At 46.3% G+C, this 23,781-nt stretch overlaps 1 protein-coding gene across 3 annotated transcripts in view; it reads right to left on the reverse strand.

Moving 5' to 3' along the window:
- Positions 1-6,591: 6,591 nt before the first annotated feature.
- The window catches only part of MXD3 (MAX dimerization protein 3), a 58,758-nt gene continuing 41,568 nt past the window's right edge, over positions 6,592-23,781 (reverse strand). For all 3 annotated transcript variants that reach the window (XM_069651509.1, XM_069651508.1, XM_069651507.1), the window contains exons 5-6: positions 10,183-10,357; positions 6,592-9,471 (exon numbers count right to left, since the gene is read on the reverse strand). In XM_069651509.1, the coding sequence (XP_069507610.1) occupies positions 9,353-9,471; positions 10,183-10,357 (294 nt within the window). In that variant the 3' untranslated portion in view covers positions 6,592-9,352. The remainder of the gene's footprint in view (positions 9,472-10,182; positions 10,358-23,781) is intronic.

Below are 23,781 nucleotides of genomic sequence, written 5' to 3' on the forward strand. Positions count from 1 at the left end.
TCCATCTCCAGTCTTGGGAACGAGGCCTGGCAAAGATGCAGCTCATCTGGCGGGTGCCATTTTCCTGGGCTGGCCGTCTCTCTGTAACGCGATGCGCCGCCGAGGAGGAGGATTGCGGCTGCTCCAGACTTCGGGCAAAGGTGCTCTAGGCATTCATCTGCGTTGTGGCAGCTTTCAGTTGTTTTCGTAGTGCGAAGCTATGAGTTTGCAGCAATTTCTAGCCACATCGAGCGGAGCTGCCTGGAACACGTCTTTCCTACATGGCGGTTAGCCACGCCCAGGTACAGTTATCTTCATTCCTCCGTTTCTCTAGAAGGGCTGTCTGTTCTCTTCCTGCTCTGGGTAGCCTTCTCAACGTTCTGGGATTGCCTCATTCCTTAGCGCACCACTCACCCCTGTACCCAGCTCGGCTTCTTCTCTGTTTTCGTCTTTCTGTTATACAGCCTCCTTGACATTTCACCACACGCTTGTTCCTCTTCCCTGCCTCACCACTCTTTCAGGGTAAAACGGATTCTGCTCTAGCCTTCCTCTGGTCTTTGCCAGGCTAAATAACTCCTTCTATGCTCATGAGGGATGTTATGAAACATGTTCTCTTCTGCACGTTTCCCTCCATTGATTTCAATGCGACACCCTTCTTTTTGCTTGTTTTTCAACCTATACTGACATTTTGAAGGGAAGCAAAGCCTTCAGCTTCACTTCTCCTTTGCTTATTGTTTTTTTTTTTTTTTTAAATATTTTATTGATTTTATATTTTAGAAAAACAAACGCACAACACAATACAACTGTTAATTATTTACAGAAACCACGAAAGAAAATACAAGCAAAGAAAAAACAGAAAAAAGGAAAAAAAAACTCCCCCCACCCCCCATCAAGCCAGAGCCGGCTCCCTTATATCCTCAGTCGGGGCACCGTCAGGAGAAAAATTGTCCGTAGGCACATCTTCAGAATTCTCAGATTCGTCCAAGCCCTGTTGTGGGTTGGTCATAAAGGCCACCAATTGTCGCCAGGCCACCAAGGGCCCTATCTCCTCCTCGCCCCCTCTAGTGACTGCTTCAAACCAGACCACGGATTCAGCCTCCGCCCACCTCATAAGGTCCGCCCACCATAGTTCCACTCTCGGCCTGCTAGCCGATTTCCAGTTCATGGCAATCCTGCGTTTGGCAAGAACATATGCCAGGTCCCTCAGCTTGCTCAGGTGCCTAAAGTGTCTGGGCCTGGGGAAGATCCCAAGCATACATGACCAGGCAGATCCCACGTCCAACACCACTCCCCCACTTGCGAGCTTCATCTTGACCTCCTCCCAAAATCTATACACTTCCGGGCAGGCCCAAAACATATGTAGCAACCCAGCTTCCACCTCCCCACACCTGGGGCATTTTTGAGTGATCGAGCCTCCGAACCGTGCGATCTTCTGGGGAGTCAGGTAGGCCCTGTGAGTAATGTAGAACTGGAGTTGTTGGAGCCGTGCATTTCGGGACACCTTTTTATGATATCCCAGGACCCTCTTCCACTGACCCTCCGTCATGAGTTCACCCATCTCCTCCTCCCATTCATGCCTCAATTGGGGCAACTCTTTCCCAACCTTCGTTCTGAGGAGTTCGTATATCCGTGATATTTCATGCCCACCCTCTGAGACATCATACATAGTTTCAAGGGTGGCATCAGGATCATCTGCCAGTGCCGTCTCCGGCCATCTCTTTCTTACTCGTTTTACTAGCCTGGCATGGGTGATGTACTGACCTCTGTGCACCCCCGTCTCATCCTGCAACTTTTGAAAGTCCAGCGCCTCCCCCTCTCTCCATATGTCCCCAAGCGTGGCCAGGCCCACCGGCTCCCAGTACCTACGGACAGAGTGAAACAGTTGGGTGTCGTTTTCGCACAGGGCCACCAGCGGGACCTGCCAAGATAGTGGTTCTGGCTCCCCCATCAATTTCCATGTTCTGTGCCAGACCTCCCATCCCAACCTCAACAGCCACCCTCTTCCCTTCAGTTTATTCCTTTGTAGCCACACCACCTCTCTCAGGAAGTATGGGGCCGCATCCTCACGCAGCAACCTAGATTCCGCCGAATCTTCATCAGACAACCACCTGGCCACGTACAACAGTTGTCCCGCCAAATAATATAGTTCGAAGTTGGGCAAGCCTATACCCCCCTTCTCATACGGGTTCTGGAGCTTCCACAGGGCCACCCTATTCCTGGAGTTACCCCACACGAAGCCCCTACACATACTATGAAGTCGTATAAATAGGCTCTTAGGGATCAAATACGGGACGTTCACGAAAAAATGCAGGAGTCTTGGAAGGACTACCATTTTCAACAACGCCGCCCTCCCCATCATGGACAGGGGCAATCTGGACCAGAATGTCATGCTGTTCTTGACCCCCTCTATGGCTCTCTCTGTGTTATGCTTGTGTGCCGCCTCGGGCCGGTGGTAAATATTTACCCCCAGGTACCTAAACGTGTCGGTCCGCCATGGTATTGGCAACACAGGCAGTCTCTCCAACGGGACGTCCCTGTACCCGCCCAACGGGAACAGGCTAGACTTCCCGGGGTTCACTGATATGCCCGAGAGGACGGCGTAATGATCCAGTACCTCCAGTACGTATTGCAGGTTCTCCTCCGGGTAGCGGAGGTACAGCAGCATATCGTCCGCATAGAGAGATGTTAAGTGGCTGCCGCTGGCAGTATTAATGCCCACCTCTCCGTATTGTTGTCGCAGGCATATCGCCAGTGGTTCCAGCGCAAGTATATATAACATGGGTGACCAAGGGCATCCCTGCCTGGTCCCCCTGCTAAGCTGCCAGGCATCCGAGACTGTGGCCCCAGTCCTGACCCTAGCCACCGGGCTGCTATAGAACAACTGGACCCATCTGATATAACCAGCGCCCACGCCATATCCCTGCAGGGCCGCTTTCAGCCAAGGCCATCTCACTGAATCGAAGGCCTTGACCGCATCCAGCGATACCACCGCCATCTCGCCCGTGTCATCCTTAGTATGGTCGATGACATGGTGCAGCCTCCTATGGTTATCACTGATATTCCTGCCTGGGACATATCCCGTTTGATCCGGGTGGATCAGTTTGCCAATCACCCTCTTCAACCTGTTGGCCAGCACCGCCGTGAGTATTTTGCTGTCCTGGTTTAGCAAAGACAGAGGTCTATAAGATCCACACTCAACAGCCGCCTTGCCTGGTTTCAGTAATGGGACAATCATGGCCTCGCGGAGGGACAACGGGAGTTCACCCTGTTCGTATGCCTCGTTAAACAAGGCCAGCAGTGGCTGCAGCAGCTCCTGCACGTACGCCTTGTAAAACTCGCCAGGCAGGCCATCCAACCCAGGTGCCTTACACGTGGGGAGGCCCCGGATCACCACCTCCAGCTCATCAGAAGTGATAGGGGCGTCCAGTTCCTCCCGCTCCAGGTCGTCTAGGGTGGGGAGACCAATGTCTTCCAGTGTGTTCAGGATGTCCTGGCTCCTGTCCTCCCCAGTGTCCTCGTACAAACGTTTGTAGAACTTGAGGAATTCCTCGTTCACCCCATCCTGAGTGTTGCGAAGGCCACCGTCCTCACCACGGATCTCATGGATAACCGCTCGGGGGGACTCACTCTTATACAGCCAGGCCAACAGTCTGCCTGGCTTGTCGCCCCCCGCGTGCAGCCTCTCAGTGTATTTCCTATGGTTCAGTCTACATAGTCTGTCCCAAAGAGCGCTGCACGCCACCTGAAGGTCTCTCATCCTTGTCTTGTCTACCCGAGTGGCATTCTCAAGACGAGCCAGGCTCTCCAGTTCCCTTTCGGTGTCCTGAAGCTCCCTCTCGATACCCCTCTGAAGACCCTTGGATTTAGAGATGGCCACACCGCGCACCACTACCTTAAAGGCCTCCCACAGAGTTCCCGTAGAACGCACACTGCCCGTGTTTATCTCGAAATATTCCCCGATGGCAACCCTCAGGTCCTCCCGGAAACCCTCATCCTGCAGTGCTTCCGCCCGGAGTCTCCATGTGGGGACCCGAGGCCTAGGGGGTTGGTGTCGCCACTCTACCACCAGGGGCGAATGGTCCGACAATACTCGAGCTTTGTATTCCGCCTCCACTATTTCGCCCGCTACCTCGGCGGTTCCAAACACATAATCCAATCTCGTGTATGAGTCGTATGGCGCCGCATAATGCGAATACTGCCTCTCCGTGGGGTGGAGTCTCCTCCACACATCCACCAGTCCCAAGTCTCCTAGCAATGTCCCGAGCGCCTTGGCCGCCGGCGACACTTTCCTTTTGGTGTCTACAGACCGGTCAATTTTGGGATCTAAGACACAATTGAAGTCCCCACCCCACACCATCGCGCCCCCTATCAAGGGGCCAAGTTTGCCATAGAGGGATCTAAAGTAGGCTGCAGTATCATGATTGGGGGCATACAGGTTGAGGATGTGTACTTCCCTGTTCTCTAGGAGTCCTGTTATCGCCACCATTCTACCCTCCGGGTCCACTATCGAGTCGAGCACCCGGAACGGTACATGCGGCGCCACCCAGGTGATGACCCCTCTAGCATACGCCGAGTACGTGGCACCCACTACCTTGCCCTTCCACTTCCTTGTAACCACCTCCAATTTCTCCCTAGTGAGGTGGGTCTCTTGTAGCAGGGCTATGTCTATCCGCATCCGCTTCAGGTATAACATGACTTTGTTTCGCTTGAGGTAACTATTAAGGCCTCGGACGTTCCAGGTAACTATGCGAAGACTATCCGATGCCATCGGTTTGGTCTGTATTCAGCCCCGCCCTCCCCACAATACCCCCTTGGTCTAACACTCCGCCGGCTCTTCCGCCCTTGATCCCCATCCCCCCTCCCTGTTTACCAACTACACACCACAGCAAACAACCCCTCCCATCCCAACAAAGGCCCAGCTCAATCCCTGGATCTCAGGCCCACCCGCGTCTGGTCTTATCCCGTTTGCAAGGGATAGGACCCCGCGGGGCGTCGCCGATCTACCAGCGACCTAACTAACTAGATATATTACTATTGGGGACAAAGGAAGCCTCTTGGAGCTCGCAATCAAGTGACCACGGGTAGGCACGCCCTACGGGCCAGCCAGTCAGTACCACATCATACGCATCACATATCGTACCAATGACTATATTCAAGTCCCAATGTCTTGGCCCCGTTGGCCCCGTTGCCCCAGGCAGCCCAGCCACAAGCTACTTATCTTCCGTAGTCTCTGCCTGGATGTCTGATTCTTGAGGACTGCCCAGCGTGTCTAGCCAGTCCATCGCCTCAGTTGGTGTTTCGAAAAACAGGGATCTGCTTCTGTAGAAGACTTTCAATTTGGCCGGGTAGAGTAGCATATAGCGATGGCCAGCTTCACGAAGTCTCCTTTTCACCGCTCCGAAGTGCACCCGACTCCGCTGTACTTGTAGCGTGTAGTCAGGGTAGGCCGTAATCTTGGCCGATCCTCTGTCAATCGTTCCCCCTTTTCGAAAGAATTCAAGAATCTTTTCGCGATCACGGTAGTTCAGGATTTTCGCGATCACCGGTCGCGGGGGGGCCCCGGGAGGCGGCCTCCTGGTTAGGGCCCTATGAGCTCTCTCAACTGCAAACCCCTGGGTCAGTACCCCGCCTGTAATCTCCTGCAAAAGCATGGATTCCACAAATTCCGTAGGGTCAGGCCCTTCGGTTCCTTCAGGTAGGCCCACGCCTTTGCTTATTGTTATGGGGAAACCGACTAGTCCACAAGACTGTCCGTACTGAGAAACTTAGTTTCTCTTTTGGTATTTTGTATATTGAACACAGCACCTTAGGTGAAGTGCAATGGGATAATTTGTTTCTCCTGAACTTTTGTTATTATAGGTTTTTGGTTACTTTTATATCACTGCTGCCTAAGACAAGCTGGTGGCAGCAGTACTATTTTTACCGGTTTCATTTTACTGGTGCACTTTTGCGTTCATTGCAAATGGATACTAAAAGTGGCTAGCACCCAAACACTTGGTGGCTCCGCTGGTCATTCTTCCCCTTTCAGATTACTGGTTTTGCCCTCTTTCACCTTCACCTTCAGTACTCCCCGACAAACGGGGGGCCTGCTCCTGGCTATTTCACAGGACTTTCCCACCCACTCAACCTGCAGCCTCCACACCCTTCTTTCTCTCGAGTTTCTTAATTCACACGATCACCCACTTCTGCTTCTGGAGTGGTGGTTCTGGGGTTGGCATTACTGCAGCTATGCTTTGAAAATGAAACTTTCCTCGCATAGAATACCTATACTTTTTGGCTACTGCTCTTCTTGTAGATGAGGTGGCCAGAGGTAAGAGAAGGGGACAGGGACAAGCCATCATCTGAAGACCATCCAGCCTAGTTCCAAAAGGAAAACTTTTGATTTCTAGTCTTTTTTTGTATACCCACCAGAATTCCACGCTTAATGACCTTTGATGTCTCAGCTCAGGAATAGGACAATGTTGCTGAAATATTGTAGATGTGTGTCTTGTTCGTAAGGGGAATTCAGAATTAATAACATGACAAATCACTGGCCACAAGCAAACCCAAGACTAAGTTTGTAATTGTTGGGCCCACAAAGCAGATTCTTAGATAATAAAAAAAAGCAAACAGTCGGCATTAAAAATGTATTTATTAAAATATTGATCAGAATATACAAGTATTTTGCAGGATTTCTCCGTTGCAAGTTCGTTAAAATGCTTACATCACACACACAACATATTTCAGCAGTGTGGTACACATAATATCTCTTGTACAAATAAATTATTGCCAAGCCCCGTTTCTGCCCAGGATTACTATAAATATACATACATGTCGGGACAGCGGGTCCTGTCTGGGCATGGGGCTCCCATGAAAGAGAACTGCTAAAAGAGGCAGAAGCCACACTCCGGCCTGAGAGGCACACAGCACACACCACCCTTTGAGGGGGTCTTACTTGAACCCAGGAAACCCCCAGGAACGTCTGGCACAGTTAAGGATTGATAAATACACGCAGGGTTCTGAAATGGACGTAGAAAAAGAAAACCTAGAGAGAAAAAAAAACAGGGAGGGAAGAGCCTAAGGAAAGCAGTATTAACATGGACCATTTCCTAAAAGGCACACCACAAGGGCTCATGGCACTTAAATAGAAGGTGCTATTACCAAACTCTATGGTATTCATTGTATGAAGCGAGCCAGAGTTGGCAGTCAGACCAGAAACGTGCAGCTTACACACACAGGTCGCTGGTGGCGCTAACACAATGAGTTACCTAACGAAGTGTCATAAATCCACCGAGAGCGCACCAAAGCTCTAAAAAAGCTTGTTCAACGGGCTGAAACACTTGCCTGGGGTTGCTTTTGGCACTCTTGCCTAGAGGAGATGTGCCTGGTCTTTCGAGTTGAACTGTCCCTATAGATGGGTTCAGACTGGTAAGCAAATGGGTACTCCCCCTCTTGACGGTTAGAGCGATCTCCTCCCGAGTGGGTTATAGCCCATATAACAAACTATTTTAGCTTTCGTTCTGTCCCTTCTTGAGGCAAGATTTCTCAAATGGTTGGCTGTTTTATCATACAAGCAACAGAAGATGCCAGGGGTGTAGCGTACAGAGTACCATATGTGCTGCACGCTTTCTCGGAATTGGAAAGGCGGGGTAGAAGTGGGGGCAATTACTTGCTCATTCTGTATTTAGTGCACAGAAAAGCGGTAAATGAACTACTTAAGTTCTGTGCAGTTATACATTTCACCAGTAGATGACCTCTCCACCCCCCATTAGTTTCTAGTTATGAAACCCGTATAAAGAGACTATAAAACATGGGGTCACAGCCCCATCAATAGCTTGCCCATTCCAAATAAGTGTTTGCTATGAAAGTAGCACCAGTCACAAGCTGTAGGAGCGCAGTCTTTATGGCATGTGCATAGGAGCCACTGGGACCAAAAAATGGCAGCACGTTAGTGCAAAACTGAGCTCCGAAGCATCTGTAGGAAGGATAGACAGTGCCCCTGCAAGTGGGAAGAGGGCTCACACGGGCAGCAGGTAGCATCCCTATTGCTGCTTGACAACTGAAAAAAAATGAGTCTAGGGGGAAATACCACCCACTTGGGATGGAACCATCCGGACAAAGGCAATCCTACAGATCTCTGGAACGTGGAATTGTTACTAAGGGGCAGAACATGGTCCTACTCAGATACATGTCCACGCCATATAAAACATGCTCCAAGACCCATAATCTGAAGCTCACTATCCTTATGAGATAGTGGAACCAGGATATCAGTGCATTCATAAGTACATATTTTAGATCAACAGCCCTCAGGGGTGTGGGTTGAGAAGTCATCCTACGTTATTTAGCCCCTCGAATATCTACTTCCCAGGAAAAAAGGACAGGAACTTGTTCAAAGATCACCTCAACATAGATCAGGCAGGGACTGCCTGAATCTTTCTTGGAACAAAACAAAGATCAAGCAGGAACCTCAACTATCCCTTCTGTCTACTCTTGGGTAGGACCAAAGCCCCCAGCCCCTTCTTGGACACGAAAACAAAGAAGAGACCACATGAGCGTGTCTTGTAACAGAGCAGGAAGTGACCACCAGGATACTTTCACAACAGGGTGCAAACACCAATTAATACCCTAAAACAGCAAACACAAAAGGAAGCCTCCCAAATATTTGAAACCCACTGACCAGCTCCCTGGTTTTCGAGGCAAACTTAAAAATCGTACTTGCCGTTTGGCCTGCTCGTTGGATTAGCCCTCAGACGTCCCATGTGCTTCACAAAAAACTAATAGATATAGCTCCTGGATGAACAGAGCCTCCAGTGTTACGGCTTTGGATTGCCATGCCAGGACTGGATGGGAAAGCTTTCTTATAGCAGGAAAATATAAAAGGAAAAAGCCCCAGTCACATGATCTCAGACCAGACCTTTCCTACTGCGCTACTTAAAGTGGTGCTATAGAATTTGGTTCAGAATGATAAAAGGTCTACTTATCTTAAGTGACCATGCCTGTGACTATGTAAGTGCTCTGAACAGTTTTAAAATGGAGGTGGAGGGAGAGGTGAAATCTCAAGTGCCACAAAGGGGGTGTGCTGCTAGGGCTAAAACCCGGAGTTGGACTTCTCCAGCTCTCAGCTTGTGCTCGTCACTTGCAGGCAGTGCTTTCTGTTCGAAGTTTGTCCGTGCTGGCGTCAAGAATCGAAGTGCTGCAAGCCTCGTAAATTGAGAAGGGCTCCGTGTGCCAGCTGAGCGTAGCATTGCACAAGGAGTAATAGTGCGAAGACTCCCTGCCACAGCCTGCAGGGTGTCCCATTCTTCCCCAGAGGGGAAGGAGTAGTCCACACTGTATCAAAGTATCCTGGACAATGGGACAAGGAGCTGCAGAGATGACCAGGGCAAAGCAGCCGTCATAGCCACATAGGGCTGGCGTTAGAGTAGCTGTGCTCGGTGCCAGCACCAAAGATCGGAAAGGGGTCTGCTTCACTACCGCTGAACACCACACCCTCCACATCCACCTCGATGTCCTCTGGAAAGAATTCAAGAGAAAGATGGGTTGATCAGTTCATGGCAGAGTAAACAGCTTATCATGCTTCCAGGGGAACAAAAGAAAACAACAACACTGCTTCTTTAATAGTCCTAGCTTTCTACAGTACTTCTGAAACGCTCTGTGCCAAATTAATCAAAAATGCACTAACATGTTAACAACAACCCTTGATATTGCACCAAAGACTATCAAAATTGACCACTGATGTAAACAAAAAGAAAATGAAAAAGGATAAAAAAGGTGAGCAAGAAGCCAGCTAATGTAGCTCATGGGCAGACGGAATCCAGATCATGCACCCTATTCCTCCCTACCCCCTCAAAATTAATGCAAAGAGGCTCTCTAATGGCCCGCAAAGGAGTCCCTTCAACTGAAATGCACTGGCTTCAAAGTCACTGCCTAAACAACACTTTCCAGGTTCTCAGTCTGTCTCCACCCTGCCTTTCCAGGTCTCAGAGTAATTTCTCCATACTCCTAACTCTCAGGCCACCCAAGGATCTATCCAAAACTCCAGCAGCCGTTATCTTCAGTTACAATCCTATCACCAAAGCTCACTTCTAGGCCACCTTCAACCAGCACTCGTGATCCCTGCCTTGCCCCTGTGGCCCCTGTCGAGGAATCTCTCCAGCCTCCACCTTTTCAGCCTCAGCAACGCCCCCCCACCCCTGCTGTGGTTAGACCTGCCTGGCTTCTCACCTTGGTCCGAGTCCGAGGGCTCAGAGGAAAGCAATGAAGAGTCTAGACTGTCTGCACGTGTGCGTTCAGTTCCCACAGCTGGCAGAAGCTGTTCCAGCCTCTGACGAAGCTGCTGCTGCTCCGAGCGGAGCTTATCCTTTACGCGGCATGCTCGCAGTTCCTGCTCTTCCAGCTTCTGCAAATCAAAAGGACAGAGAGTGGGATCAGCCTTACTAAATCATAGAAACTCCTGGCACCCAGAAATAACCCACTGAATGTGGCATATTGGCACCAATGAAAAGTAAACCGGTAATTGCATTCAACAACACCCAAACATATATGGGTAACCCTACCACACCTCATGATTCCCTACCATTCACACCAAAGCACACATCATAGTGCATATACATGGCATACTACCATTTTATTTTTTATAGATGTGCTCACTTATCCCATGACCTATAGGTACTCCTAATATGTACTTTGATTACTAGCAGAAGTACCAGTTTTCCGAACAGGGTATGTAGAAAACATGATGACACTGATACTGTAAATCGCTGTTCCGATCCGCTTATCGCTTGATGTGCTTTGCACCCTGAAGTGGACTGCACTGAGAATGAATGCATGTAGCTGGCTGACATACCCCGGAGCAGACGTTGGGCGGGGTGAGTGTGTGTGGGGGGGGGGGTCTTAGGTGAGCATTGGTGTGCTGCTGCATACCAGGATCTTCTTTTCTCTCTTCCCCACCCGTCGCCTCAACCTTGGTGCAGTTCGGTGCAGTGCAGATATCTCGGAAACCGTGCATCCTAGGGCCTTGTAACGTGGAACCTCGAGTTTTGTTTCTCGCGTCTGCACTGGTCCTTCTACGACCACATTGACGTTTCACAATTTCAGGCAACCATCTCATGTGTGAAGGTGCTGATAGGGGTCGGATGCCCAAATGTCATGTAGCCAGTAATGTCCGGAGGGTCCTAACAGTGTGGAATTGTATAAGGAACATTGCATTGCCACAAATCCCTAGCTCAAGTGCAGCAGTGCACTTTACATCAGGAATGTGGCACAACTGTGCTTGTCATTTCATACAGTACTTTCAGTGGAGGAAAGAGGGAAAATAAATAGTGCCTCCCTCAGTCCACACCACCACCTGATACAGTTTCAAAACTAAGGGAGAATAAACCAAACACTAAAGCCAATTCCGTGGCATTATTTTCAAGTTGGTGTTCCCAGGGCATCAGTTTACTTTCTCTTTAAAGAGGAAAGAGGAAAGGAAAGTAGGCAACCGGGAGGATTCCGTCTGAGAGGTTCAGTGAGGGGCAGTAATCAAAGGCTTTATTCGATTTATAATCATAAAATAATCACATCATATATAAAACTAAAATCACAGGACGGAATGAGAATTACATATGTACAAGTCGTATTAAAAATAGCAGCAAATTGTAACCAGCATTTAATCCCTCAGCATAACAAGTCCCCATATTGTCAAATACACCAGAAAAGAAAACTGAGGAGTTTGTACTTCAGACCTTTTGTTGGCCAATTCTTATTTGCTATGTTGCTACAAGAAAAGAAGCAATTATCTTGGCCTGTGCCATGTCATAGGTAAATTTACATGCTAGACTCCATGCTACAGTGCTAGCTGCCTTTCAAATAGAGTGCCAGCCTATAATCAGGACCACGCCTACAGGATGAAACCTACTTTATTCTTACCACCTCTGAGGCAGAGCCTACATACTTCAAACATTAGACCGACCGAGTTCCTACCAGAGCTTAATTTGGAAATTAAACATTCTAACATAGTCTGTGGTACCCCCACAGACTCAGACTTAACACCTATCCAATGGATTAAACAAAAGGCTACCAAATCAGTACCCTACAAACCATGCCCCACAGCAACTAGAAACAGCATGCTCGGCTATAGACTTACTAGAACCTACTCTACACAGTCTAGATTCCCAACTGAACTCATTCATACCCATTTGCTGAACAATCCTACAGCTGAAATGAAATACACCAAGAAAAAAGGTACCCACGGAGAGTAAACCGTGTCCTATACCCTCTAACACGACGATCCCACAGATCAAAGGTGCCTTAATCTAAGCAAGATCAATGGTAGCTCATGCCACTGACATTGCCGACCAGATTAATCTACAAAACTCGATTTCCTTGCAATAACTGAGACGTGGCTCCACCCAGCTGCGGGTCCCTCCCTTTTACTTGCTATACCTGACAACTACATTATCCTTAGAGCAGATAGACAAGCTTCTAGAGGCGGCGACATTGCCTTCATCGCCAAGGCTAGTCTAGCGTTAGAGTATCCACGTCACTGCACGTTCAGTCATGTGAACTTCACAGTCAAACTACCTGTCAATAACTCTCACACACTAGCTCTTCACCTTATCTATAGAACTCCTGGTCCCATCGGCTCCTTCGAGGAAGACATCACTATGATTTTATCTACTAACACCAAACCCACATCACAAATACTAGTGCTAGGAGATTTCAACTTGTGTCTAAATGACCAACACGCACTGGCACTATCTAACTCCCTCATCAAACTAGGCCTTACACAGAGTGTATTAACCCACCCACGACAAAGGTATAACCTTAGATTGGGTGGCTGGTCTCAACTGTGAGACTTCAATCACCATTATTGAACTGCAAACATGGACGGACCATCACCTTTTGTGCTTCACAATCACGGCCAAAACACAGACTATCAAGCCTAGTCCAATAGCTCCTCCGCTCATGACCAGAAATAAACGGACCACCACATAAGACAAGCCACTGCCATATATGACACCCTTACTTAACCCCATACCGGCTTCCTCTGACCCTGCTAAACTAGTAGAGATTTTCAACGCCACTATCACGACAGCCATAGACTACATTGCCCTGCTTAAATTGCATAAGGGTAAACCCAGAGCCCATCTCAACTCTTGGTTTACGCCCCAACTTAAAGCCCTGTGGGCTGAAAAAAGGAAACTGGAAATCCTGTGGAAGAATCTTCCCACAGAAGAGAATACAAGTAACCTACTAAGAATGGCAGCGAAGTACAAAGCTGAAAAAATATTGACCAAACGGGAGACCTATAATGAGAGGATTAACAAAGTGAGTGCGAGTACTAAGGAACTCTTTATGATTCTTAGAGAAATGGAATCCCCCATCCCCCCTGATACCTGCACAAAGGATAAGACATGGTGCACAAAAACATCCAAAACGTACCAATAAAATTGCCCTCCTCCAAAAGGAAATATCTGAGAAAAGGATAAACCTCACCAAAATAGGCAGTACCAACAGGCCCAAAGATTACTCTCCTAAACCCTTTCAGCGTTTTCAATGTTCCCAAGTCTCCACCCCAGAGGTGGAAAAGATCATTTCCTTGCTTAATAATCAAAGAAGCGGCTAAACATCTGGCACCCCTTTATCACTACATTAATCAATGCCTCATTCCTAACTAGTAATGTCCCCAACAACCTAAAGGATGCATGGGTCTTATCACTATTAAAAAACCATCCTTAGACCCCACCATCCCTACGAACTACAGGCCGATCATGACTGTCCCGTTTTTACTCAAGATAATAGACAAAACACCCTACCTTCAGGTCAAACCTTAACTGGAGACCAATAATCTTTTAGGGCTCAGACGATCTGGCTTTAGACCACAACATGGCACTGAAACAGCTCTCATACATCTTAAGAACCAAATTGACCATCTCAAAGACAATAGAAAACTTGCTCTGCTACTATTGCTAGATTTATCAGCTGCCTTTGATCTGGTAGATCACAAAGTGCTATGTAATCATCTATCCTCTGCTGCGCATTTCTCAAAAAGGAACCCACAGCATGGATTCATTCCTTTCTGACCAGCAGGTCAATGAGAGTTTTCTCTGTCTGCCTCGGCCGACCCTTCACCTATCACATGTGTGTTCCCCCAAGGCTCTTGTGTATCACCCACAATGTACAATGTCTTTACCAAGCCACTTTTTGATGACCTTGACTATCTGGGTGTCACCTACACGAATTATGCAGATGACACCCAGATCCTCATTCCCCTCACTGGTGACTATGATACTGACCTAGCCCTGGTGAATAAAATCTACTTAAAACATGGATAGCATCCCATGGACTATGCTTGAATGATAAAACGGAGCTCCTGATCCTAGGAGCCCCGGCGAACCTCAACAAACTCAGCGATAAATACACAACCTTCAACCTTGACGGCATCAACATTAAAGTGGCAAAAGAGGTAAAAACTCTAGGTTTCTATTTTGACTCTACTCTTAATTTACATAAACAGGTTAATGCTACGGCGTCCGCCACAACTTACACATGCAAGCCGATACAAGCTTACAAACCATTCCTCTCCACTGAGAGCTGCATCACTTTAGCGAGAGTGCCAATTCTTTCAACACTCGATTATTGCAATGCCCTATATTTAGAAGCTAGCAAATGCATCGTACACAAATTGCAAATACTGCAAAACAACGCACTCGGAACAGCCCTTAGTATTCCTAGGAGACAATACATCTCAGAAGCCAGGCGAAAGAACAATTGGCTAGCAATTAAGGACAGAATCCAGCTCAAAACAGTCTCCCTTACCCACAAATGCCTAAATAACACTGCCCCGAAATAACTAATGGACAAATTGTTAAAAAAATCCTCCACTCGTCCTTCCAGAATGGCCAACTCCTTCTGCCTCACAGTCCCAAGATTTAATCTGAAAAGAGCAGGTGGGAGCAGCTTCCCAGTTTTGGCCGCTCAGTCTTGGAACGCCCTCCCGGTTGTTCTGCGTTCTGTACAATCTATCCACAGTTTCAGGAAAACACTAAATGTTGGTTAGCTACTAATGACAGATGAAGTCCTAGGGTAACCTTATGGATCCTCGGTCATTACATCTTGAGACTGTCTGCTATGTGAACCACTTTATTGAACTTCTACCTTATGTACTTTTGCCTATTACTGCTGTATTGTATAATTTAACTGTAAATACTGTAATTAATATTTTGTGTAACCTGACTATGTGTAAACCACTTGTAATACATGCCCAGATACCCCCGGGTTTGGTGTACATTATAAATCAATAAACAAACAAAACACACAGAGCCTTGTTAGTGTGCCTTGTTCCCAGTTGCAGTAGGAGTGGTATCAACCAACACTTTCTTGGGGCAGCATAGAGCAGACAAAAGAACAGAAAATGCTCAATTGTTTCATCCTGGGAATTACAAAGACGGTATCTTGCTATAACGTTCATGTCCCATTAGGACGTAATAACTTGTATGGGTAAGAGTCATAATCTGAGTTTCAGAACCAGAGAGCTTTCCTTAGGTTGCAGCTCATCCAAATAGGGTTCAAAACATGGTAGACCAGATATTGTATGGTCAAGCTCGCCTTCCGCCCCAACATCACGATCAATGGAAACTACAGGCCTTCCTGGGAGACTGTTCAAATTGTTGATGTGTGCCACTCTCCTCAAGTGATCTACATAAGGACAATGCAGGATCAAACTGACCTGGTTAGGATGAATAAACGTTAGCATGATGTTGGAGCGGACATGCCAGTATCTTGGTCAATATTGTAAGGTTAATGTTCAGTAAAGAAATTGGATGACAAGTGCTGCATTCCTGAGGAGATTTCTCAGTCTTTGGAGCAACCACTATGGAGGCCTGCATCATCGACTCAGCTCTTGTGCTTTGGTCTAAGAAAGGTGTTATAGAGGTTGTTAGTTAAGGGGTTCCATGTCATTTCATCGCCTGCCTTTTCATCCCCAGGCTTTTTAACGTGCACATTCCATCAAATGTGCTCATCGTTTTTTCTTTTTTGGGGGGTGGGGGGACCCCCCCACCCCTCTACCCCCTCCCACACTTATTTCTTGCCATTGCCCACCCACCCAAACCCTTATCTGCCCTTTGAAAAGCCTGGGGATGAAAAGGCAGGCGATTAAAGGATGTTGTACCGGTTAAGGAGGACCAAAGGATGAAGAAGTCCGACTGAAAAGCTCTGGGGTGAAGACAGCCACCTGGATCATCCCTGCCCTCTGGAAAAATACAGTCTAGACTCTAGAGTAAAAGGATAGAAACAGTCCGATTGGTCTCTGGTTGTGCCATTGTTATTTGAACATTTGGGCGAGCAGCTCAGTTATGTGTTTAGCCAGTTGTTTGTTCAGTCAAGTGCACCAACATTTTTCCAACCCTATCACATTTATCATGCAAGGTAAATCCTGCTTAGATGGGTAGAATTTATTTAGATTTAGTAAAGAGGTCACGTTGTGACATAACTCCTTTCTAGTCATTTGATGGATGATTACAAGGCTTGCTATTTAGCTCCATCAATATTTGTTTTCTGGGAGCCCTTCTCAAATGCATAGCCTCATACTACTACTTTAGTCGCATGCCAGAGCATTTGTGGAGTAACCTCCTCCCTGTTGTTCAATGACATGTAATCAGTAATCATTGCTTGCAATACCACCGGCCTCTCTTTAGAGATGAGCAGGTAGGGGTTGTACTTCCAGCTATCTAATGGTCTACTTATCCCTGAGAACTGGAGGCCAGCCTTGACTGGAGCATTATCCGAGGGAACTCCTGCAAAAATGCTCACTTCTAGCAAGTCTTGAGTGGACAGTTTGGAAATTAAGGTTGCATCAATTTCTGAGAAAGTCAAGAAACAGGGAGGGATACAAACATCTCCCTATGTATGACTAAGGACCTCTCAAGTGCCAACCAAACCGCAAATATCCAACAGCGAGTGAAAAGCTGTCCTAGCCAGTCTGTGCCTCAATCGGGCCACTGTGGATTTGTCCAAGGACTTTGTTCCAGTCAACAAAACAACATGTTATCTGAGAAGGATTGCAGCATCAAAATGATCTCCATGAAGAACAGAGGGGCAGCACAGTTTGAGCTGTAGGCTAACAAAATAACTATTGCATCCTGCAAGGGAGTCAAACAGTAGCCACCCACCTGCCCTCAGGGTCTGCCATATTACTTTTCATTTCGGATCAGGACGGCCACTCTGTTTTTCTTGTGATGTGCAGGACTGTAGATGCCCTTCCATTTCTTTTTTTGCCATTCTGTCTGACCCTAGTGTTTATTATAATAGTCAGTCAAAGGGCAGCCTCTGGTTCCTGATGCAGTTCCAATTGAACTATTATGAGCCAGAGATTTGGGCAGCAATTTTTAACAGATCACTTAATGTTATGCTTGCGTTTTGTACCTTTGCTGCTAGTTGTAAAGAAGCGGCATTAGTTCCATGCTTAGTCTGGGCTATTAGGTTTATCTTGTGAGATCTTAAGCCAAAACTATTGCAGAAGAGTGCAGATAGGGAGAAATGGCATATGAGGAGGGACACGCAGCTTGTAGGTGTTTGGTTATTTGCCCGCCCATGGCCATACGAATCCACATGGCCATTCCCACCCAGTTTCTGCCCCTCCTCACCCAAAACACTTCCTCATGGGAACTCCAAGCTGGCTTTAATCATGCATTAACCTCAAACTTTGAATTTGAAGTGCTTGCTGGTGTTTTTCAAAGCAGTCTTCTGAGAGTCAATGGCTTAATTTGAGTTGTAAAACCACTACTGGTGTAAGAAAAATTTCAACCAGGTCTTCCTTCAGCAACTCGATTTATAATCACCCTGCGTGTCCTTCACTGAAGTCCTTTTAAAAACAAACACTGGCAAAGCCAACAGTTTTGGCTTGTACATAAATATAAGGTATTTGCCAGGCACTGTTATTAGATGCCCAGGTACTCACAGCATTTTGCACCCGTTGCCTTCAATGGCCAGTTAGGACCCCTATGGCTGTGCCAGTCAAGGGCCTTTCTCATGCCTACACAAAAACCCAAAATCAGTTTCGGATTGGCCCCTGCAGAGCAAGTTCCGTTAAAAATGAAGGGAAATCAGGTTCTTTGTACAATAATGGGCATGTCCGGGTTTTTCCACTCCATCAGCAATTGAACCTAGGAACGGCATTGTTAGGGAGAATTCCAGAATTAGGGAGAATTCTCAGAAATGTGCCTATTCTTCTACCTTAGAGATATGATACAATTGTGTATAGGCGCAATATAAATAAACTGTTTCAAAGCGCAAAAAGACGCCCAGCTCTTTTTGCTGGACTTTAGGACTTTTAATTTCTAACCTGGTGATAGTGAGACCTTTTTCTCACTCTCTCATGTATTTTTTCTGTGATTTGGACTCTGTTTCTTTTGACTTTGGAGTCTGACAAACTCCATAGGCATCATATTTACATTGCGACACACAGCACCTTCAGTGCAGTGGCACAGTGAAGTCTCTTAGATTTCCCAAAGATTTAAATACCTTCTCTTGGTGAAACTACTGTTTCCAAGAGCAGTGAAGTGAAATTTACTTTACTTACATGTTGTAACTTTCTAGACTCAGCACACACTATCTTACAATAGGGTTCTGGAGGGGTTACTTAGTATCCCCTTTGTCTGGTTTCTCATGTAACATTTTTTATGTTACCCTTTCTACAATTAATGGCTGGTGGCAGTGGTTTACTTTTTCCTACCATTGTGTGTTTCTACCGTGGGCTGCAATTGCAGCTGCAGTAAAGCAGCCATGTGTGCCCATTTTGTCAAAATGGCCGCTGTCTTCTTTTTATGCCATTTCTTGTTGCAAAGTCGACCACTGGACAAAGGAATCCGAAGAAGAAATGGAAGAGACGCTTGCTGCAACTCCTGGACTGATGGTTTGCCCAAATTCGCCTTGACTAGAGAAGCCCTGCAATGGAGGACTTCTCCCCTTGGGTTGGGGGGGACCAATCAACCCCAAGGCGCACAAATCTGGACATTCTCTCGGAGCTGGCTGTACTTCCATTGCTGCTGCAGGAACAGATTGCCAGGGAAAGGAACACCAGACCGAGTGCTTTTTTTTTTTAAAGTCGGACCCGAGCTCCACGAAGATCCTCTGGACTCCCATGAAGCAGTGCTGATCAAGCCTGAGCCACCTCAACAGAGTGCTGGACCCCAGATGCGAGGAAAGTCCATAGTGGTATCGGAGAACCGCAGTGGTGCTGTTTGCGAGAGATGCGAGCCGCTGATCTGAAGTTTGCCCATTGCTGCCACCAACCTTCCATTCGTAGTGCAGGAGTCCCCAGACGTCCTCCCTCTTGTCCCTATGACTGAGGCCCAGGAACAACAGGATCTGCAGACCTAGACAGGAACAGAAGCCAGCTAGAGGCAGCTTTCTTCTAACCAAAGGTACTGTAAGACTAAGAGGACTTATCTCTTGTCATGTAGCTTTGCTAGCTCTCAGTTGAGACTTGTCTTGGTTGCATTTGCAGAGGTGCTTGCAGCTTTGCCCTCACAAGCCTTCCAGCTTGTGGTCCTACAGTGATTTCATTTGTATACAAAAACTTCTAAAACATTGTGCAATACTTTCTACCTACATGCAAGAATACTTCAGCTCACCTAGACTTTTGCTCAACTAACATTTGCTGTCCTGGCTCCCTGAAAGACTCTTCTTACCTCTAACTTTGTGCTTTAACTTTCCCCCAGGAAAGGGTTAATTTACTTTGCATTGTAGGGTTCAAAAAGTATTTACCTGCTTAAGAATATTTGTTAACCATTGTTTTATTCCCTTATCTTCTCCTTTTGACACTAATCTCAGTATAGCTCTAAATGTACCAGTGATAAATAACTAGGACACTGAACATTAATACAAGTCACCTCAGGGTGTAGGAAGAATCTGTGTGTCATCCCAAATGGGTATTTACTGATTTAAAGAAACTGAGCGAGTGTAATTTTGAAGTAAATTTTTCTTTACTTATATATTGCTCCTTCTAAAGAAGACATATTCAACTGACTGTTAAATTCGTAAATAATTGTTTAATCAAGAAACCTTGAGTGTGTTTATTTGGATACTTGTCACTGTGAATCTGTGTAATAACCCTACAGCTCACATTGACCCGTCTTGAGATAAGTCTGGCTGCTCACTCACTCTACCAACTAGTGAAGTATGCTTATAACAATGGTTGGGTTAACTATTTCCAAGAGGTCAAGGCTGGTGCAGTCTCCCACAGGGTACTGCATACAATCTTGCCTAACAGGCATTAACCAAAGCTTTCTTGGGGCAGCACAGCGAGTACAGAAGAACAGAACATTCTCAATTGTTTCATCCTGGAAATTATAAACATGAAATCTGTTGCAGTCCCATTCAGAAGTAAAAGCTTGTATGGGTAAGATTCCTAAACTTAGTTTTAGAATACTAGAAAATTTGAGAGCTTTCTTTAGGCTTCAGCTCATAAAAATAGGATTCAAACCCTGGTGACAATTTTGAGTCTAGCTACTGTATTGTCAGGCTCGCCTTCTGCCCCACTATCAATGGAAACTACATTAGGCCTTCCTGGGAGACTGTTCAATTTGTCTATGTGTGCCATTCTCCTCAAGTGATCCACAAAGACTAAGCAGAATAAATCTGACCTGGTCAGGATGAATAATGCTGGCAAGATGTTGCAGCTGGTCTGCCAGTATGTTGGTCAATGTTCAGTAAAGAAACTGGACGATAAGTGCTGCATTCCTGATGGTATTTGTCAGCCTTTGGAATAACCATTATGGAGAGCTGCATCATCTCAGGTGTTGTGCTTTGGTCTAAGAAAGGTGTTGTAGAGGTTGGTTAATGAGGAATGAAGGAAGTCAGTTATATTACAGATGCAACTGCTCTTAGTCCACTTTTATACTGGCTTCAATTATGAGGAAATAAAAATCTAAAACTGAAACCAGTTCGCACAAGATGTGATATTTGCTCATTGTCCCTGGCTGGTCTATATTAAAAATGGAACTGTAAAGATTGGGTTTTCCATCGCTCAATACGTTTTAGGAGGTTTGTGTTAAAGTAAAACCTGGCGAGATACTGAACCAATTTCTACTGACCAGGGACAAAAAGAGAGGAGGTGCAGTTTCAGAAACCAACAGTTTCAGAAACCAACAGTGAAATGTTACCTCCCTCATTCAGGGTATTTGCATTATTATAACTATCTGGACTGGTTGCCTAAACCGAGGCACATGGCACTCCTTATGAAATTGAAAATGAATACACTACCTCTTGCTGAATCCAAACAGCCGGTTGAGGAAATAAGTGACTTTTTTTAACAAAGTTTATTTACATTTTTTTTTTTAAGAAAAGCATTACAGAATGTAGGTAAAACAATGAGCAAAAGGAAGATCAATTAAAATGGGCTATGTAGGTGAACAATCCCTGTACACATATGCCACTAGAAATCTGTAAATCTCATTCGGATAGCGGCAAAAGGAAATAAACATTACAACACTTGACAAGAGCCATGAGAGGCAGACCGGTCCAAGGAAGACTAAAAACAAAATTACAACAGGGTGGAGTTTGCCATCTTAAGATTGAGGGTAATAGCCAAGGATCCTTGCATCAGCCAGGTTCCAGAACTTGCAGCAAGGAATTCATGTATAAAATGTGGTATGTATTCATCAATGGTGCATGCCAGGATCAACAGCTAATATATGTCTATGTCTCAGGAGTCCTACAAATGCCCAACTCTCTTTAAGTTACTAATATCTAATAATAACTGCTGACTTTTTTTTTTTTAAAAAGTACTCAAATCACACATTCCAGGGGCTTCCAAAAGTAGACCTACCTGTTTCAGTTCGGCTGATGTATAATTGTAATATGTACCTGGGCAACAATGTGGATGGTCCTTTTGTACTCTTTATTCTACTTTCAGGATACACGTCACCTTTTGCAGTGTGCTCAAACGTATGTTAGAGAGAATTCTCATTTCTGTGCTAATTCCCTTAAACCTTAGAGACCCCCAGCTCTTTTTTATGTTACGTTTGCTACTTTAAATGGCTGGTGGCAGTGGTTTGGTGTGCCTACATTGTGCTTTTTTACCGCAGGCTGAATCCTCTGCTGCAGTATAGCACCCATGGGGGACCATTGAGTCAATCGCCATTTTCGGTTTGTGATGCCTTTCTTGGATTTTACTCAGTGTGCCAAACCAGGTTTGACTCCTTTGTTCATTTTGCCTTTGGCGGGCTTCAGTACTGAAACCCTCCACTGGCTCCAGTGCGTCTGCAAGGGCAGGAAGTGAGGGAGGTGCCTGAAACTCCCGTCCTTTGTCTCCAGGGAAATCTGAATGCACCCAGTCCCGATTGGCTGGTTGGCTGTCCTCCAGGACAGCCACCATGCTGTGTGAGTGACAGCTAGGCTGTGCATGAATGGGAGAGACCGGCTTAAAAGGCAAGGGGTTTTGGGACTGAAGTTGACCACTGGGAAGGACATCCCGACGAAGAAACCTGTGAACAATGCTTGTTGCATCCTGCTAGACCGTTGAACTGCTCAGTGAAGCGTTGCTGCTGTGCTGAAACTTTTCTAATCGACAAAAGAAGCTCCGGAAGGGACGACTTCTTCCCTTGGGTTAGTGGGACCAACTAACCCTGAGACGAACTTTGCTGGAAGACCTTCCCCAACTGGCCGGATTTCTTTGCTGCTGCAGGAACCGAGTGCCAGGGGGTCGAGAGGTCTGTAGTAGAGTGCAACACCTTTGAGCTGGCCAAAAGCTCCAGGAGCTCCCAGAAGCAGGAAGACCAGAGCTCGAGTCATCTCACCAGACTGCAGGGCTCAAGAATTGAAGGAAGCCCAACCGGTGTCCAAGATCCACGGTGGTGCCATTTACTGAGTGCTGAAACTGCGAAGTGCTGCGGATCCGAAAATAGCCCACAGCTGCTGCTGACTATCAAATTGCTGCCGCAGGAGTCCCCAGATGTCCTCCCTCTTGTCCCCACGACTGAGGCACAGGAACTCCGGATCTGCATCGCTGCAACAGACCAAAGCCAGCTGGACCCTCTTCTTCTAACCAAAGGTACTGTTCTGACTTGAGTTGATCTCTAACTTTCACAAGTGTAACAGCTTGTGACCCTACAGTGATTTTTCTTCAAACTAACTAACTTTGTGCAAGACGTTTACGATCTAAGAAGTGCCTCAGCTCTATAGATTTTGCTCCAATTGACTTTGGCTGTCCTGGCTCCCTGCAGACTCTTCTATTCCATTTGACTTAGATTCTTACTGTCCCTCATAGGTGATGCATTAGTTTTAAACTAATATTGCTGGGGAAAGTTTTTATCTAGACTTCATTGGAAGATTTAAAGTGATCACATGCTCTGAGAACCTGTTCCTTCCTTTAACCTTTCCTTTTTGCGAATTCAGAATTTACAAAGTGCCACGGTAATATATAAATGCCATTACTGTCCTAGTTAGTGAAGTCACCTCCGGGTGTAGGAAGTGTGTAAGAAGTGTCTCTAAATAGTATCTACTGGCTTTGTGTTAATTCTTAAAAGGTATTTTAAAGTGCATTTGATTGCTACATATATTGCCCTTTTTAAAAGAATGCTTATTTAAAACTGTTAAATGAATAAAGATTTTTTTACTAGATAAAAACCTTGAGTATAAGTGTTATTTGGATACTTGTATTTGTGGATTTCATTGCTACAGCTCACATGTATCCCTCTTGAGATACGTCTGGCTGCTAAGTCACACTACCAACTTGTGTAGTACAGACCTATACCAATAGGTGGGTTACCTAATACCAAGAGGACAAGGGTTGTGTAGTCTTCCAGAGGGCTACTACATCAATTCTTGCCCAGCAAT

The sequence above is a fragment of the Ambystoma mexicanum genome, chromosome 3p (genome assembly GCF_040938575.1).
Source record: "Ambystoma mexicanum isolate Mex_15411 chromosome 3p, UKY_AmexF1_1, whole genome shotgun sequence".
NCBI classification, from domain to species: Eukaryota; Metazoa; Chordata; class Amphibia; order Caudata; family Ambystomatidae; genus Ambystoma; species Ambystoma mexicanum.